The sequence below is a fragment of the Heptranchias perlo genome, chromosome 16 (genome assembly GCF_035084215.1).
Source record: "Heptranchias perlo isolate sHepPer1 chromosome 16, sHepPer1.hap1, whole genome shotgun sequence".
Classification (NCBI taxonomy): domain Eukaryota; kingdom Metazoa; phylum Chordata; class Chondrichthyes; order Hexanchiformes; family Hexanchidae; genus Heptranchias; species Heptranchias perlo.
Genome location: NC_090340.1, coordinates 18,624,814 through 18,645,423, shown reverse-complemented (window position 1 = coordinate 18,645,423; position 20,610 = coordinate 18,624,814). Strand labels below are relative to the sequence as shown.

Genomic DNA, 20,610 nt, shown 5'->3' with positions numbered 1-20,610 from the left:
TAGGACAGGTGACCAAAAGCTTGGTTAAAGAGGTAGGTTTTAAGAAGCATCTTAAAGGAGGAGGAGAGGTAGAGAGGTTTAGGGAGGGAATCCAGAACTTATGCCCTAGGCAGCTGGAAGCACGGCCACCAATAGTGGGGCGATGGAAATCGGGGAAGTGCAAGAGGTCAGAATTGGAGGAGTGCAGCGATCTCTGAGGATTGTAGGGCTGGAGGAGGTTACAGAGGTAGGGAGGGGCGAGGCCATGGAGGGATTTGAAAACAAGGATGAGAATTTTAAAATTGAGGCCTTGCCAGACCAGGAGCCAATATAGGTCTGCAAGCACAGGGGTGATGGGAGAATGGGACTAGGTGTGAGTTAGGATACAGGCAGCAGAATTTTGGATGAGCTGAAGTTTTTGGAGGGTGGAAGGTGGGAGACCGGCCAAGAGAGCATTCGAATAGTCGAGTCTGGAGGTAACAAAAGCATGGATTAGGGTTTCAGCAGCTGAGGGGCTGAGGCAGGGGTGGAGACGGGAGACATTACTGATATGGAAGTAGGCGGTCTTGGTGATGGAGAGGATATGGGGTTGGAAGCCTCAGCTCAGGGTCACATAGGACACCGTGGTTGCGAACTGTCTGGTTCAGCCTCAGACAGTGGCCAGGGAGGTGGGTGGAGTTAGTGTCTAGGGAATGGAGTTTGTGGTTGGAACTGAAGACAATGACTTTCGTCTTCCCAATATTTAATTGGAGGAAATTTCTGCTCATCCAATTCTGGATGTCGGACAAGCAGCATGACAAATCGAAGGCAGTGGAGAGGTCGAGAAGTTGGGGAAAGGTAGAGCAGGGTGTTGTCAGTGTACATGTGGAATCTGACGTCATGCTTTTGGATGATGTCGCCAAGGGGCAGCATGTAGATGAGAAATAGGAGCTGGCCAAGGATAGATCCTTGGGGGACTCCGGAGGTAACGGTGTGGTAGTGGGAAGACAAGCCATTACAGCAGATTTTTTGGCTATGACTGAAAAGATAGGAATGGAACCAGGCAAGGGTAATCTCACCCAGCTGGACAATGAAGGAGAGACGTTGGAGGAGGGTGGTGTGGTCAACCATGTCAAAGGCTGCAGGCAGGTCGAGAAGGATGAGGAGGGATAGTGCACCAGAGTCACAGTCACATAGGATGTCACTTGTGACTTTGATAAGGGTTGTTTCTCTTGAGGAACCTCTTCAATCAGGTTTCCGCCCCTACAGTATGTATTTTATCATTGGTATCAGTATGTATTTTATCATTGGTATCAGTATGTGTTTTACCATTGGTACCAATATGCATTTTATCATTGGTACCAGTATGGATTTTATCATTGGTACCAGTATGCATTTTATCATTGGTACCAATATGTATTTTATCATTGGTACCAGTATGTATTTTATCATTGGTACCAATATGTATTTTATCATTGGTATCAGTATGGATTTTATCATTGGTACCAGTATGTATTTTATCATTGGTACCAGTACGCGTTTTATCATTGGTACCAATATGTATTTTATCATTGGTACCAGTATGCGTTTTATCATTGGTACCAGTATGTATTTTACCATTGGTACCAGTATGTATTTTACCATTGGTACCAGTATGCGTTTTATCATTGGTACCAGTATGTATTTTACCATTGGTACCAGTATGTATTTTACCATTGGTACCAGTATGTGTTTTACCATTGGTACCAGTATGTATTTTACCATTGGTACCAGTATGTATTTTACCATTGGTACCAGTATGTGTTTTATCATTGGTACCAGTATGTATTTTATCATTGGTACCAGTATGCGTTTTATCATTGGTACCAATATGTATTTTATCATTGGTACCAGTATGCGTTTTATCATTGGTACCAGTATGTATTTTACCATTGGTACCAGTATGTATTTTACCATTGGTACCAGTATGTATTTTATCATTGGTATCAGTATGTATTTTATCATTGGTATCAGTATGTGTTTTACCATTGGTACCAATATGCATTTTATCATTGGTACCAGTATGCGTTTTATCATTGGTACCAGTATGGATTTTATCATTGGTACCAGTATGTATTTCACCATTGGTACCACTATGCATTTTATCATTGGTATCAGTATGCATTTTATCATTGGTACCAGTATGCGTTTTATCATTGGTACCACTATGCATTTTATCATTGGTACCAGTATGCATTTTATCATTGGTCTCAGTATGCGTTTTATTATTGGTACCAGTATGTATTTTATCATTGGTATCAGTATGCGTTTTCTCATTGGTACCAGTATGCATTTTATCATTGGTACCAGTATGCGTTTTCTCATTGGTATCAGTATTCATTTTATCATTGGTACCAGTATGCATTTTCTCATTGGTATCAGTATGTATTTTATCATTAGTACCAGTATGTATTTTACCATTGGTACCACTATGCATTTTATCATTGGTATCAGTATGCATTTTATCATTGGTACCAGTATGCGTTTTATCATTGGTACCACTATGCATTTTATCATTGGTACCAGTATGCATTTTATCATTGGTCTCAGTATGCGTTTTATCATTGGTACCAATATGTATTTTATCATTGGTACCAGTATGCGTTTTATCATTGGTACCAGTATGGATTTTATCATTGGTACCAGTATGCATTTTATCATTGGTACCAATATGTATTTTATCATTGGTACCAGTATGTATTTTATCATTGGTACCAATATGTATTTTATCATTGGTACCAGTATGCGTTTTATCATTGGTACCAGTATGTATTTTATCATTGGTACCAGTATGCGTTTTATCATTGGTACCAATATGTATTTTATCATTGGTACCAGTATGTATTTTACCATTGGTACCAGTATGTGTTTTATCATTGGTACCAGTATGTATTTTACCATTGGTACCACTATGCATTTTATCATTGGTATCAGTATGCATTTTATCATTGGTACCAGTATGCGTTTTATCATTGGTACCACTATGCATTTTATCATTGGTACCAGTATGCATTTTATCATTGGTCTCAGTATGCGTTTTATTATTGGTACCAGTATGTATTTTATCATTGCTATCAGTATGCGTTTTATCATTGGTACCAGTATGCGTTTTATCATTGGTACCACTATGCATTTTATCATTGGTACCAGTATGCATTTTATCATTGGTCTCAGTATGCGTTTTATCATTGGTACCAATATGTATTTTATCATTGGTACCAGTATGCGTTTTATCATTGGTACCAGTATGTATTTTACCATTGGTACCAGTATGTATTTTACCATTGGTACCAGTATGTGTTTTATCATTGGTACCAATATGTATTTTATCATTGGTATCAGTATGCATTTTATCATTGGTACCAGTATGCGTTTTATCATTGGTACCAGTATGTATTTTACCATTGGTACCAGTATGTATTTTACCATTGGTACCAGTATGCGTTTTCTCATTGGTATCAGTATGCATTTTATCATTGGTATCAGTATGCATTTTATCATTGGTACCAGTATGCGTTTTATCATTGGTACCACTATGCATTTTATCATTGGTACCAGTATGCATTTTATCATTGGTCTCAGTATGCGTTTCATCATTGGTACCAATATGTATTTTATCATTGGTACCAGTATGCGTTTTATCATTGGTACCAGTATGTATTTTACCATTGGTACCAGTATGTATTTTACCATTGGTACCAGTATGTGTTTTATCATTGGTACCAATATGTATTTTATCATTGGTACCAGTATGTGTTTTATCATTGGTACCAGTATGCGTTTTCTCATTGGTACCAGTATGCGTTTTATCATTGGTACCAGTATGTATTTTACCATTGGTACCAGTATGTATTTTACCATTGGTACCAGTATGTGTTTTATCATTGGTACCAATATGTATTTTATCATTGGTACCAGTATGTGTTTTATCATTGGTACCAGTATGTATTTTACCATTGGTACCACTATGCATTTTATCATTGGTATCAGTATGCATTTTATCATTGGTACCAGTATGCGTTTTATCATTGGTACCACTATGCATTTTATCATTGGTACCAGTATGCATTTTATCATTGGTCTCAGTATGCGTTTTATTATTGGTACCAGTATGTATTTTATCATTGGTATCAGTATGCGTTTTCTCATTGGTACCAGTATGCATTTTATCATTGGTACCAGTATGCGTTTTCTCATTGGTATCAGTATGCATTTTATCATTGGTACCAGTACATATTTTACCAAATTGTGTGTCTTGGCCTCTGTCTCACAGTGTGGCCACCAGTTTTTTTTGGTCCATGTTATCATTTATTTATTCAGGGAGGTGGTGGGAGCGATGGATGGGCATGTTGCCTACTCTGGCCATCTGTCACTGCGTGTTACTTTATCCTAGCAATGCATTTTTGATCTTTCCTCTGCATCACTTTCAAGATTTGGTTTAGTTTATTGACAATAAAAGCTCACTCCTTTTGACAGCCGCCTGATGTTGGTATTTATGCTTTGGTGACAAAAAAAAATGCCTACTTCAGTTAAATGCATTCCTCCACTGGAATATATCATTCTGAGTCACTGTGTATGTTGTAACTTGCATCTTTGTCACTATTTCTTGCCATCTACTGCCAGGGCGATATGAGCCATATTCACTTGCACAGAGGCTTATATCTGGTAATGAAAGCTGTACTTTTGAATAATTGCAGCTAGCATGCCATTAGAAAGTTTAATTTACTGCCAATGGCAAATTAAAACATGGTCAATTAGACGATAACAACTTAATGGTTCAGTAGTAACTGAATGAAGTTAATGCTTGGTTACCTTCTACAGTGCCTTCGTGTCTGCAATCTGAACATAAGATCCATAATGTTGAACCCGCACCTATGATGAATTTGTATGTTGAACCCCACTAAATGTCTGGGCATAAACACACTGCAGGTATGAGCAAGCCTGCAATAATTTGCCTTTACCTTGTTTTTACATTCAGGCCATAGTTATATCTGGTGGATGTAATAAAATGCCTGATTTTAAAAAGCCTGCCTGAAACTCTCCGTGCCATTGTCTTCAGTCCCCGCCACAAACTCCGTTCTCTAGCCATCGACTCCATCCCTCTCCCTGGCCATTGTCTGAGGCTGAACCAGACCATTCGGAACCTTGGCGTCTCATTTGACCCTGAGATGAGCTTCCGACCACATATCCGCTCCATCATCAAGACCGCCTACTTCCACCTCCATAACATCGCCCGTCTCCACCCCTGCCTCAGATCATCTACTGCTGAAATCCTCATCCATGCCTTTATTACCTCCAGACTTGATTATTCCAATGCTCTCCTGGCCGCCCTCCCATCTTCCACTCTCTGTAAACTTGAGCTCATCCAAAACTCTGCTGCTTGTATCCTAACTCACACCAAGTCCTGTTCACCCATGGCCCCTGTGTTCGCTGACCTACATTGCCTCCCAGTACGGCAACGCCTCAATTTAAAAATTTTCATCCTTGTTTTCAAATCCCTCCATGGCCTCACCCCTCCCTATCTCTCCAGCCCTACAACCCTCCGAGATCTCTGCGCTCCTCCAATTCTTGCCTCTTGTGCATCACCGATTTTAATCGTTCCACCATTGGCAGCAGTGCCTTCAGCTGCCTAGACCCTAAGCTCTGGAAATCCCTCCCTAACCCTCTCTGCCTCTCTACCTCTCTCTCCTCCTTTATGAGTAGAGAGAGGTAGAGAGGCAGAGAGGGTTAGGGAGGGATTTGAGGCTGTTTCCTCTGGCTGGAGAGTCTAGAACTAGGGGGCATAGCCTCAAGATAAGGGGTCGGCCATTTAGGACTGAGATGAGGAGAAATTTCTTCACTCAGAAGATTGTGAATCTTTGGAATTCTCTACCCCACAGGGCTGTGGATGTTCAGTCATTGAAGACTGAGATCGATAGATTTTTGAACTCTAAGGGAATCAAGGGATATGGGGATCGGGCGGGAAAGTGGGTTGAGGTCGGAGATCAGCCAGGATCTTATTGAATGGCGGAGCTGGCTCAAGGGGATGGATGGCCCACTCCTGCTCCTATTTCTTATGTTCTTAAAACCTACCTCTTTGACCAAGTGTCAAATTTTGTTTGATAATGCTCCTGTGAAGGGCCTTGGGACGTTTTATGTTTAAGGCCCTATATAAGTGCAATCTGTTGCTGTTGCACTATCAACATCCAATTAGCACGCTGCTGCCTTTAAGGGAGATCCTTGTGCAAAGGAAGGCCATGTGGTTATTAAAATGATAACTCTCAGATCTTCTGGTTTTAGGTTTACCTTGCTAGCTGTTTGATGCAAGACAAGCTAGTATGATTTAATTGTGTGTGTGTGTGTGTGTGTCTTTAAGATTATTTATCTGTTACATTCCTGGGGTTCTTCTGTCATTTTGATATCAACAGCAATCTTCTGTATCTTATAGGAGGAGCCAGTATTTATCTGCTGTTTGATTAAGATAAACCACAGCTTGACTATCATTTATATTTAGAACTGATTCCTCAGTAATGAAGAATTGTTTTATATGACCTGGTTATTATTACAGTAATGAGCTAATTTTCCACCCTGAATCTTGTTGGCAGGGAGAGAGCAGAGAGGGGTATACTCTAATTGTACAGTCTATAACCTGACTGTTGAGGAAGTTGGAAAATGCTTCCTCTAAGCTATTATGGGAATGCCAGACGCTTTTCTCTTCAAGCATGATAAAGGATAGGTAACAGCCAGCTAAATCCATCAAGCTTGTCCTATATTGACCTGGTGTGCCTTCTGCACCACATCAGCAAGCCCACCCCCCAAAACTCGCCCACGCAATCTCTTGGGAGAGACAGTAAAAACAGAGAAAAAAAAACCTTAGGCCAATTTAGGAAAAAACTCTGGGAAATCCCTCTACGACCCCATTTGCTTTCTATAACATGTAAATGGATGCACTTGGTGTTGCTTCATTCAAGGCATTTTGCACTTTAGGGCAGGGAGGGGAGAGGAGGGGAAGGAGAATTTACAAAATCACCACCATTGCATTTCATAGTAATCCATTGTATGTGATGGAATGTTTCTGAGATGCGACAAGGTGCTGCAGAAATGCAAGCCTTTTTTAAATTTTCATTAATCTACATCAGAATTATGTTAATATTCTGTGGCTTTTGAAAGTCAAGTCTACAACTCTTCAATTAAATGAACCAATATATTGAACAAGCTTAAGTTTTCTAACTGAGCTACAAACTCACTCAAAGAGACCTAACTAACATGAAGAATAGCTGAATGGGATAGAAGGAAGATAGGAAGCGTCCATGCTGCATTCATCTCACAACTGCAGAACTCCAGCTGTGACATTCAACTTTGAGAAGTCACTACAGCGTAGCTCTAGAAGTAATGTCCAGGCATGAAGATCATTTTATGGCTGCTTACCTGACTTCACCTCTGATTTACCTGGAGTAAGGAATGGGAAGTCTTCTTGAATACTCATACACAGCTCCCATCATTTAATTTGAGTATGAAGGCTCAACAGGATTGCAGATGCTTTTCGCTTTTATTTGGCATTTGATGTCTTGCCAGCTAGAATTACTGCTTGTGACAACAGCGGGAATTACTGCTTGTGACAACAGCGGGAATTACTGCATGTGACAATAGCTCTGAATTAGTGCATGTGACAACGGCTGGAATTGGTGCACGTGACAGCAACTAGATTAAGGGCGTGTGAAAACAGCTGTAATTACTGCATGTGACAACATGCAAAAGGCTATTTGATCCATTGAACGTGTCCCTCGACAATTTCAACTCCCCCAGCCTAGCATTCAACTGCATCTTAAATTCCTCTAATATCTTTGATTCCACTAACTTACCTGGCAGATTATTCCAAATGCAATTTTTCCAAGATCTCTTTTAAATGTTACTTTTAACTTATGTCCCCATATTTAACTGGCCCAACTAACCTCAGGGAACAATTCTGGGTTCATCTTATCTATTTCATTTAATACTTTATATACATCAATGAAATCACCCCTTAACTTACTTCTTTCTAGGCTGGAAAGTTTAAGCTTCTCTAACACTTCATCATCGCTCATTCCCTTAACACTGAGGCTCATTCTTATTCCTCTTCTCTGCATCTGTACGAATGCACATGTGTACCTTTGAAGTGTGGCAACTACAATTGCATACAGTAATCCAAGTGTGGTCTGACTTGTGCAGTATAAAGCATCAACTTGGAATTGGTTTCTGCGTCCAGGTCATATATGTAGATCCAAAACAAGAGGGATCTAAGCACTGAGCCCTGCAGTATTCTGCTTAGCCTCTGATAGCTACTCTCTGTTTCGCAGTTTTTATCCAATTTCTGAGCCAAACTACCATTCTCATTGATTTTAGTTTAATTAGTAATCTTTCATGTAGGACTTTGTCAAAGGTCTTCAGTGCCAAGGAATATAGTGAGTCTCCCTGTTTTATGTTATCTATCTATATACAGCTTTTTTTCTCTAATCTATGAATATCAGAGAGGATGAAGTTTGTAGAGTAAGTGATGGGCAACCAGCCAATATTCATTCATATTCAGATTAGTGAAGCTTCAGTATAGTGTGTGTGTGTGGGGGAGGGGACGCTTTCACTAAATAATTGTTTAATCTAAATAATGGTTGGCTATTTAACAAATTTAAAATTAAAATGCACTTCCTGCCCTTCCAAAAATAATAAAGAAACCCATCAGAAGGCTGCAGATACATTTTTGAAGGATAGAAGAATGGGGAAATGAAGCTCCACTGATTGCACCAACACACAAGATATTTCTGACACAGAGGATTGCGTCTCCTTGTCACTGCAAGGTACATGTCCCGGGAATTAGAGATGCAGTTGGATGTTAGGTTGGGTGAGTTGAAGTACTAGAGAGATGAGCTTATGAGGCCAAATGGCCTCTTCTTATGTTCTTGAGTGAATACTATCACCACCTTCAGCTCCATCTTTTATAAACCATTCTACTCACTGCAAATCACCAAACTCAGATCACCCCTGGTAGGTTGCTAAATTGACCTCATTTGAGGCCATAATCGTGCTGTGATGTCATCCCATAGGCAGTGAGGGTGGAGGCTTTATGAAGAAGAATATTTCTTTGTTAAAAACTAATGCACGCTGTTGTATTCAAAGGGAAGGACTTAGTCATCTGAAGAACTCTGAGATTCTTCTACACTTCGTTACAAACTGATTGCTCAGATCCAAGCAACACTGTTGAAGTGTGCTGATAGTACAAGGATAGAGAAGGGGCTGGGGGCATGTTGCATAATGGATTCTGAGATTAGTCATGAATTGAGGGTGTTCTACATTACGTTCTACTTTAAATTAATTAAGGAGGTCCTGTCTTCGTTAGAAACTGGCAGAGCTCTCCCCTGTGTTTGGCAAATATTGCGACGGGACAATGCAAATTTTGTTGAACTGCTTCATTGAGTCATAAAAGCATTGTGTGTGCCTATCACTTGTTTTAATGAAAATGACACTTTTCTTCCTTCTCAAGCACAAAGCAAAATAGAAAAGAAAGACTTGCATTTATATAGCGCCTTTCACAACCTCAGTACGCCCCAAAGTGCTTTACCGCCAATGAAGTACTTTTTGAAGTGTAGTCACTGTTGGAATGTAGGAAACGTGGCAGTCAATTTCAGTAGTCGGCTCCCACAAATAACAATGAAATAAATGAGCAGATCATCTGTTGGTTGAGGGATAAATATTGGCCAGGACACCGGGGAGAATTCCCCAGCTCTTCTTCGATTAATGCTTCTGTAATGTTGGTGAGGGTTTACCAAGCAGAGGCCAGGGGACACTTACCCATAGAGAGAGAAGAAAAAAACTTCTAAGCAGCTGGTTCAAAGGAAAACCATAGGGGAAATTATTTTTTATTTAAATGAGTTCGAGGTGTTAATCCATTGCAAGGAATGTTTGAAATGAATCAAATTCTGTTTTAACAGTTTCGGAATTTAAATAAAAATTGCATTTGTTCACTGCCCTCAGTGTTGCTTCTTCTCATGTCCCCTCCCCCAAAGCAGGGCGAATCAGCCTTAACTGCAGACATCTTGAGAGCCATTATCAGTCTCGTTCCAAACTCGGCTAACAAGAGGTTAGAATCTGCTGACATGAGTTCTTCCTCAGCCCAGACCGAACACCTCACTGACCTGCGGCATGCCATTGCCAGCAGCAGCTCAACCTGGTGGAAAACCCACTCAACCACTGCCACAGCGAAAAGAGTTTAGATGTATTGTGACCACCTTCTGCGGAGGCTGAATTTTTAAAAAAGAGGTTAGTACACATCCCTTTGGCTGCTGGCCATAACTGCCCATTGCCAAATTGACTATTTTAGCGATCATAACCTGCCTGATGTAATATTGTAGTCAAATTTTTTTTGTCCAAAACGTGCAGTGAAATATCAATTAGCAGAAGTGATTAATTTTATTGACTTTGGATGAGGGGCTCACCGTTAACTGGTTCTTTAGTCCTGGGTTCGTAGCTGACACAGTCATTTAGTGTGGCTTCAGACTTTCACTTCATTATAGAAGCCACGGATGAAAAATAATAGCAAGAAGGATGTCCGCACGCGCTCTCGGCTATCACTAATGGTGCCACGGAATTTGTCCAGTTTATGTACAATGCAGATTAATAGGGGTCAAGTCATAGTCTTGCCGTGTCATGCAATGTAAATGACTATAATTTTGGAGAGCAATTAAATATCAAAATGCTTGCCCTTACATTGCTACGATTACGCTACCTTAGACTAGACAGTATTAAATCTAATAGGAGTTAAAATAATTAACTAAATAAAATAAGTGGAAAGAGGACGTGCACAGGATTGAACCGAGATTGGAGACAGGCAGCGTTACGCTATGTGGAAAAATGGATTAGAATCAGATACAATATTACCAAACAACTATCCACAATTAACTTGCAAAGTAGAGCAGAAGCAATTCAATAACACTTCCAAACAAAGTAACAGTGCAAAAAATCTCCGAAGGTTCTGCCGGTCCCCCTCTCCATAATGAACCCCCTCCCCCCGATAATGGTCCCCACCCACTTGTGTCAGGTCTCCGCTGTTTCTGGGTGTTTGGGAAATGTATTACAAGTGGCAGAACCTCCGCCCATGTTATATGGCAGATGTTGTCAAGGAGGCATGGTGGGGGGTGGGGGGTGGGGGAATCCCTTCGTCAGGAGTTCTCTGTACACTGGTTCAGTTGGGATCCAGCATATCTCTGGACTCTGGTACGCCGGGTGAGTTGAGTCAGATAGGTGAAAGTGGGCCCCACCAATGAAGTCCAGGACAGAGAAGCAGCCTGGATATCTGAAGAGAAAGAAAGAAGGAACTTGCATCTATATAGTGCCTTTCATGACCTCAGGACGTCTCAAAGCCCTTTACAGCCAATGAAGTACTGTTTGAAGTGTAGTCACTATTACAGTGTGGGAAACGCAGCAGACAATTTGAGCACAGCAAGGTCCCACAAACAGCAATGGGATAATGACCAGTTAATCTGTTTTAATGATGTTGGTTGAGGGTTAGATATTGGCCAGGACACCAGGGAGTACTCCCCTGCTCTTCTTCAAATAGTGCCATAGGATATTTTGAGTCCACCTGAGAGGGCAGATGGGGCCTCAGTTTAAAGTCTCATCCAAAAGACAGTGTAGCACTCCCTCAATACTGCACTGGAATGTCAGCCTGGATTATGTGCTCAGGTTTCTGCAGTGGGACTTGAACCCACAACCTTCTGACTTAGAGGTGAGAGTGCTACCAATGAGCCACAGCTGAACAAGGCAGCATTTAAAAACATTTTTTTTGCCGATCATCCCCATTGCACTGGGGGTCAAGGGGTACATAGCAAGGGTCAGAGGGGATCCTGGGCACCCCTCCTCATCGCGGGTGTATGCCAGATTTTTCAATTATTTGGGGCAGGTGGGTGCTGGAGATGTGCCCGTAACAGTGTTTTCACCCGCCTGCCCCGTGCAAATAATATTGATTCTCACCGACATCACAAACTCCAGCGGGGTCAGTGCTGGAGGGCACCATTCTGGTGTAAACGCCCCGATGAGTTCCATCCCCGAAATCTTCAAAAGAATTCAACATTATTTAATTTACCTTTAGTACCAATTTCACCACAAACTCGAAACCTGTGAAAACACACCAACCTGCAGCAAAAGGAACTTCTTTTGGGAGGTGGAGGACATGTGCTTCTATGATCTAATCATAATTCTTCTAAACTAGTTCACTGTTCATACTCTTAAGATTTAGTCAAGCCCAAATCAGAAACCTTTAGCGCACACAACCTCCATTCCTCTTGCCATGCCATCCAGTGGGTGAATTGCTATAACTTGATCTTCCCAATGTCCCTCGATGGGGCAATGAAAATCTTTATTACCTCTTTTATTCTTCTATTATTATAGCCTAGATTTTCAGGCGAGCCCAATCGGAAAAGTGGATGGAGATCTGTAATACCAGCTCTCCATCCACTTCATGTCACACATTATCTCCCATGAGTGGGGATCACTGGCATTGGAAGTGCGCATTTCACAAAGATGGGAACTTCAATTAAATATTAATTTGGGGCGGAGGTGCCTGCACGCCATTTCCTGATGTCAGGCAAGCAGAAAGTCCATTCATAAACATGCCCATATGAAATCAGCAATCAGGGATGCTAGATAATGGTAAATATATGGAAACTCATGGAAAGGACATGGTCATTTTAACATCTTTCAACTGCTTCTTAACCATTTTCTTTTTCATTTTTGTGCTTGTTTTCTGTGGGAACATAGATTCTCATGAGGCTTTGTGCCAATTGTTATAAGTTTTATTTGGTCTCCAGTCCTAGTGCAGGTACTAATGGGTTTCCCATTGGGAATTCCCCCATCTGAGGTATTTGGAAGAAGAGGAGTGCCAATGGAGGAATGCCAGATGGGTTAGAGTGCGCAAGAGCTGCCCACCAATCGGTAGCTGCACCCCCACAGCTGTAGTCAGAGGTAAATATTCCTCACTTTGGTAGATGATTAGTGGATGTGGAGGCTTCTATTCCTAAAGGCAGCTGGGACAGCAGATATGACGGTTGCACGAGGATACGTGAATGCCTAATTAGCAGAAAGTTCGGAAGCACCTCAATCACAGCATCTCATGTTTTCAGTGACACTGCATGAAAGGTGGTGTGCCAGTGTGATCAACAGCCAGAGTATCCCGATTAGCCACACCCACATGCCATCATCCATATCTGCAGGCCCTGACATACCTACCTTGAGGCCCCTTCTGTCATATTGGGTTGATCTGAATACTGCCAGTGCCGGGCTGGCTGCATTCAGGAAAACCAGGTCTACATGCGGCCTAACAGGAAGTCCTTAAAGGGACCACAAGCAGCAGGATAAATGTTTAAAATTTACTTACCTGAATGGGAACCGGGAGGAGTAGGAGTGCTGTTCCTGGGTCCACATTGAATACAAAGGCTGCCTGTTGGGCAGCTGGCACCAATGAGTGCTACGGGACACTAGAGGGGAGACTAGGTTGGGTGGCATAATGATTCTCTGCGCGCCCACTATGTTTCCTACATTACAACAGTGACTACACCTCAAAAGTACTTCATTGGCTATAAAGCATTTTGGAACGTCCTGAGGTCATGAAAGGCACTATATAAATGCAAGTCCTCCTTTCTTTCTTTATGTGCAACATCACAGAAGATTGTCTACTGTGTGAATGTGCATATGTGTATATATATGTATTGCAGATACATCGGTGAGATTTGTTCTTCACGTGACAACCTCCATTCATCACTGAAAAGAGATGGAAAAAGAAATTACATAAGTGATGACCTCCCTTTAAGATGTTTTCTGTCATCATGGTGTTATTTCCTACAGGCTCCTCCCACTCCCACTCCCTACAAAAAGCCCGATTCCTGCATCCAGTGCTTCAGATCAGCTTTAGGTTTTAAGCACTATACCAGATGCTTACAATTAAGAACATCTGGCCCCTCAAGCCTGCTCCGTCATTCAACAAGATCATGGCTGATCTTCTACCTCAACACCATTTTCCTGCACCATCCCCGTATCCCTTGATGCCTTTAATATATAGAAATCTATCAATCTCTGTATTGAATGTACTCAATGACTGAGCCTCCACAGCCCTCTGGGGGAGAGAATTCCAAAGATTCACCACCCTCTGAGTGGAGAAATTTCTCCTCATCTCAGTCCTAAATGGTCTACCCTTTATTCTGAGACTGTGACCCCTGGTTCTAGATTTCCCAGCCAGGGGAATCATCCTCCCTGCATCTACCCTGTCAAGCCCTGTAAGAATTTTGTATGTTTCAATGAGATCACCTCTCATTCTTCTAAACTCTAGAGAATACAGGCCTAGTCTACTCAATCTTCCTTATACGACAATCCTGCCATCCCAGGAATCAGTCTGGTGAACCTTCGCTGCACTCCCTCTATGGCAAGTATATCCTTTCTTAGGTAAGGAGACCAAAATTGTACACCGGGTGCGGTCTCACCAAGGCCCTTTATAATTGCATCTCCTTTATCAATGAGATGCGCACTGTCTGTCCGATGGCTGGTCATAATATGAGTGAGTGCGTGCTCAGTGTCTAATAAAGGTTGGCTAATAAATAGGGCACATCCGTCCCTAACCAACTGTACCTTGAGAGTAAATGCTGACTCGGTTCTATAATTATCACTTTGCATGATGATGCTCTGAATGCTGCCAAAACAAGTAAAATGAAACCGTTCAAACCAAACAGTGCTAGGGTTTTCAATACTGGATAACTATTGTGACCCCAGCATTTCAGGATTCAATCTTGGATGACTAGAATCCTGAAATAGAGATTGGAATCTTCATTTACATCATAGAATTTGAAGGGACACTGGGTCCCATAAATACTTTGCAGGAAAAAAGACACAATAAATAAAACATGGATCAAGATGTATTTATTTTCATTTTTATGCAATAGAAGTAGTGTCATGATTCCTTTAGGTGTTAATTATGGCTCAGTGGTAACACTTTCACCTCTGAGTCACAAGGAAGTGGGTTCACAGTCCCATTCCAGAGACTTGAGCATAAAATCTAGGCTGACACTCCATTGCAATACTGAGGGAGCACTGCACTGCCGTCTTTTGGATGAGAGGTTAAACCGAGGCCCCGTCTGCCCTCTCAACTGGACGTAAAAGATCCCATGGCACTATTGCGAAGAAAAGCAGGGGAGTTTTCCCTGATGTCCTGGCCAATATTTATCCCTCAACCAAAATCACTCAAAACAGATTATCTGGGCATTATTTCATTACTGCACTGGAGTGTTAGCATAAGATTTTGTGTTTAGGTCTCTGCAGTGGGACTTGAATCCACAACCTTCTGACTCAGAGGCAAGAGTAACACCACTAAGCCACAGCTGACCACAAGCCCAGAGCTCAAGAATATATCATCTATGTTTGAAGAAATAACATCTGTGTTGTTCTGGAGTAATGCCATTTAAATGATCAAACGAACACTCCTTCAGCCTGTTTTCCAAGGCCAAGCCAAATGCTTTGCCTATTGGTGAATTCAGGGCATCCAATTGAGTGACCTTAAACCTTATGGCAGCATCGGCTGTGGGAAAATTGGCATCTCTACAGCATTAAGCCTCTATAGCCAATTTGACTGGCAGCCACTAGTTCTGCGATCTGATCGAACTCTTCAGGGGTAAGGACCACATCCAGTGGGCATTGCAGATCAAAAGCTCTTCTGATTGGATATCCTTAGAAGTCGTATGCGTTCCAGCATAGAAAGCAGTTGTTCCACTAAATCTTATAATCCAGAATAACCCACCGTTCTTGTTCACATTCCTCCCTGACATATTGCTGAAGCTGGCCATTTTCCACAGGTGGCATATGGAACAGACTGACAAATATCTTTCACCATTTTATTTGGAGGATGCAAATCATGTATTTGTACACATATGGACTGAGATTCATTCTGAACTCACTATAGGCCGGCATCTATCTCCCATCCCTTGTTGCCCTTGAGAAGCCGGTGGTGAGCTGCCTTCATGAACCGCTGCAGTCCGTGTGGTGAAGGGACTCCCACAATGATGTTAGATAGGGAGTTCCAGGATTTTGACCCAGCAACAATGAAGGAATGGCTTTATATGTCCAAGTCTGGATGGTGTGTGACTTGGAGGGGAATCAACACCGATATGTTGATTATCATCACATCCACTTTCACCACTGTCGATTCAGCTTAATCTTCACCTTTGGAATTGGAGTCATTGAGCAACTTAAGAATGGGATGGGGACAATTCCATGCCATGCTTGTTGTTGCTGTTGTAGTACAGTCTGTCCAGAGCTGCAATTTGGACTGCTTGCACATAACAGAGTTAGCTTTTACAAGCCACACAACCTTTGCCATCAAACTGCAACTGTCACTTAGAATGCATAGGATGTCATTCAACAATGAGAGACCATATGATTTGAGCTTCAATTCCAATAGCAGGATTGCAGACATTTTTGTCTGACACGGAATTGCGAACTCAAATCAAATCAAACCAAGGCTCCGAAATTTTGCATCGTCCAATGGACATTTATGTTCGTATATTGTCTGTCATGCCTTGAAGATCATTCACTTAAAGACAGGCTGAACTTGATAGATTGTGGACGAGATTAATTTAACCTCTCTGATTGCTGATCCATTAAGGCAAATGTTTGCAAAAGATGATAACATCCAAATATTACCACCTCACCTCACAAGCTGTGAGTACAGTTCCACTCCCAATTTGTTTATTGACTTCAAAGAAATGACTAGAATGTGAAGATTTCCCACTGCATAAATAGCAGCTCTGGTTGTACGTGTCGTCAGTTCTAATTGCAAATCTGAACTCCATGGTCTGGAAACTCCTGTCATTCATGTCAGTCCGTTGCCTCGGGATCATTTGAGTCTTTTAAAGCTGGCAAGCTGCTGGCCAGGTCATGCTTTCCATTCAGAGTCTGAGCTGAAGACTGCGCAAGACCTCAAGCCTTTCACTTTTTTTTTGTGTGATGCTTTCATATCAAGACTGCCCCAAGAAAATGTCAAGACAGTCACCTGCCACAAGACTTGACACTTCGCCTCCAAATACAATAGATGTATGTTGACAGAAAATCCAGACCCCAGCGGAGTGCTCCCATTCAAGGCGTTCAACTCCCTTAGACTCTTTCAGATCAAACTATTGCCAGTTCAGTATCTGATCAGAAACAACTTGAGTGACAGGACATCCTTTCAACGATAGTTAAGTTCTTTTGTTTCCTGTATTGACAGACTTGTTCAGAAATTGCGGTGAGGTTCAGAATTCTTGCCAGAAGCCTCCTCTCATTCATCTTTTACTTTGGAGACTATCGTACCACCTATTTCAGCCCTAGTAAGCTTCTATGAATTGGAGACTGATTACCCGGATAAGTAGAAACAAGACAGCTCATTGCGGAGCCTTACCGAAACATGATCACATTGTAAGAATGCTTGTTAGGGTAGCCCAAAGTCTTTACATGCTAGCTCTGGAGATTCCTGAGCTGAGGACTCAGCTGTTACTCTGAGCCTCCCAAAGGACCCACGTTCTGCCCTTTAGCAGGTTTGTCCCGATACCCATTCTGTGGACAGCCTACAGGGATTGTGGTAGAAGTTGAGCTAACAGCCCACCTGTTGTAACCAAAAACATTATCGCTATGGGGTATTAGGCACCTGCAACTTTACTTCACTCACTGCCACACAGATTCCACAGTTCTGAGATCCAATTGTTGGTTGTCAATCAGACTTATTGATCTAGTACTCACTCGCGCTCCCTCTGATGTCGAAGGCAATATTTGGGGTGGATGGAGGTGCCACCCCAAACAGTCAGCACCCCTTCTCCCCCCAGAAACTATGAGCGAAGGTCATGAGCCAGTGTATCCAGGTTACCGGCCACTGTGCTGGCCTCCTGGCAGCCTTATGCCGGATGCACTCTGCTGGGCGTCTGGATTTTCAGCCCCCATGTTTCTGTCACCATACATCTATTGTACTTGGAGGTGAAGTGTCAAGCCTTGTGGCAGGTGAACCAACTAAAAATCCATTAGAGTGCCAGAGGCAACATCTCAGGCACCACAGGCAATCTTTCAATTAGAGATGACTTAAAAGGGTTTGCCCCTCTGCACAATCTGTGGCTGGTCAGTCTTGAGGACCCTTGATAGCAGGTGTGACATTTCTGCTCAGATTCATGGGATTGTCTTTACCTACTATCTGTGGCAGAAAATGATAACCAGAAGAGATTACTCTAATTGTATTTAGACTAGTGTTTCTAATCAAATATGTCTGCATAGAGTGAAGCTCTTTCAGAACTGTAATTGGATACAGCCTATGTTGTACCTTATGATCTGACACTGAAAGATGACTCCCTGAAGTCTTGGCAGCGTACCTGTAAAGTGATAGATTTTAATAAAAAGAGAGATGTATAATAACATTGCCCTTTCTCCCCTGAAAGAAAATGTCATTGTTCTAACCCAGCCCAGACAAAGTAATGGAGAGCTCTTCTCCTCTCAGGGGGACTGGGCAGGGAGATGTATGAGAACCCTTTCACCTCTACCCAGATAAATTGGAGCAAGGCCTCCTGTCTCTTATGAGAATTGAGTAGTGCAGTGGAACTTCCCTGACAGAGGGAGAAACATTTCTCTAGTAACAAATGTTAAAGGATTTAAGTGGTATACCTAAGTGCATAGTTAGTTCACTACTAGAATGTGTGAGAATATCCTTCTACCTTACTGCGGGCCGATTCAGACCAATTACTTTCTAATTTTTCAACAAAAAAAAGTACTATTCAGCAGGTTTTATAAAACACACGGATACTTGAGAAAAGCTATTTTTGCATTGGCCCTTCCTTATTTCAGTAGAAGCAAACAGACCTGCCTACGAGGCCTTTCCCTCTGTTCTTTTCCAGCTGCAGTAAAGCAGAGCTACTTGAGTGAAACCAAGTGTGGGTCTAAAATGAGCCATGCACAGTAGGTTTCAAAGCAGCCTGGGGATTGAACTAATTCAGTTGGGAGGTGCTGGTAATCCAGTTTCCTCTGCTCAGTAATGGCCAATACAATTTATGTGCTGCAAAAACTGCAGCTCCATACAAAAGGAAATGACTTACAAGCTCGGTATTATAATCTGGAGCAATTTCCCTAGAAAGCATCAAGTAAAATGCAAGTCACAATCCACTCATTACTCATTCCCTTCCCCTGCTTTAGACTGACCCTGTCTCTTATTTATGAATCACTGATAATGGATTAGCAATTATTTCTGTTCGTTAAAAAGATGTATCTACAGCTGAGTAATACAAAACCCAATAGGTCCAATCCATTGATATTAGAGACTGCGAACGAGAATATTGGCCAGTTTATTACTATCATGACCTGCAAGGCCTTAATGTTTCCCCTCCCAGACCTTCATGCATTCTTTATATATTTAAAATATGGGTTTGATTGTATCGGTTTGTTTCTAGAAATTTGATTGGTCTCTGGGAACCAAGTGCATGCCAAATCTCCCTTGTCATTGACTCCAGTAACCTCTCTTCATTGGCCACTGCTCCCTCACAATGTTTTCTCATTGGCTGCTGCTCCTATTGTTGCTGTGATACCTTGCACCAGCCTGCGGCCTAACTCCGGATCTGGCCATGTTCATATCTGACGCGTCTCAGCCTCTGCCCTGGCTTCAGTTTCCTAGATCCGCATACCCACATCAGGTCCAGGGTCCTGCCCCAGCCTGCACCTGCTCCCTGCATCAACATAGGAACAGGAGTAGGCCATTCAGCCCCTCAAGTCGGTTCTGCCATTCAATTAGATCATGGTTGATCTGTAACTTAACTCCATCTATCTGCCTTGGTTCCATATCCCTTAATAGCCTTGCCTAACAAAAATCTATCAATCTCCATTTTGAAATTTTCAGTAGACCTAACCTCAACAGTTTTTTGGGGGAAGAGTGTTCCAGATTTCCACTACCCTTTGTGTGAAGAAGTGTTTCCTGACATCATCCCTGAATGGCCTAGCTCTAATTTTAAGGTTATGTCCCCTTGCTCTGGACTCCCCCACCAGGGAAAATAGTATCTGCACTATCAAATCCTTTAAGCGTCTTAAACACCTCAATTGGATCACCCGTAATCTTCTATACTCAAGGGAATACAAACCTAGACTATGCAACCTGTCATTATAATTTAACCCTTTTAGCCCCAGTATTATTCTGGTGAATCTGCGCTGCACCCCCTCTATGGCCAGTATATCCTTCCTGAGGTGTGGTGCCCAGAACTGAATGCAGTTCTTCAGATGGGGTCTGCTCAGAGCTATAGCATAACTTCCACCCTTTTGTATTCCAGTCCCCTTGAGATGAAAGCTAACATTCCATTAGCCATTTAAATTATTTTTTTGTACCTGTCCACTAGTTTTTAGTGATTTCTGTACATGGACCCCTAAATCTCTCTGGCCCTCAACTATTCCTAGATTCTCGCCATTTCGAAAATACTCTGATCTATCTTTCTTAGATCCAAAGTGGATGATCTCACACTTCCCCACATTGAACTCCATCTGCCACAGTTTTGCCCACTTACTTAATCTATCAATGTTCCTTTGCAACTTTCTGCTCCCATCTACACTACTTACTGTGCCACCTAACATAGT

The 20,610-nt window shown here is 42.0% G+C and overlaps 1 protein-coding gene across 1 annotated transcript; it reads right to left on the bottom strand.

Moving 5' to 3' along the window:
* Window positions 1-1,207: 1,207 nt before the first annotated feature.
* On the bottom strand, window positions 1,208-4,210 carry LOC137333409 (S-antigen protein-like). The gene has a single exon (XM_067997561.1). It carries the CDS (start codon window positions 4,208-4,210, stop codon window positions 1,208-1,210), a length of 3,003 nt encoding a protein of 1,000 aa, XP_067853662.1.
* Window positions 4,211-20,610: the final 16,400 nt, after the last annotated feature.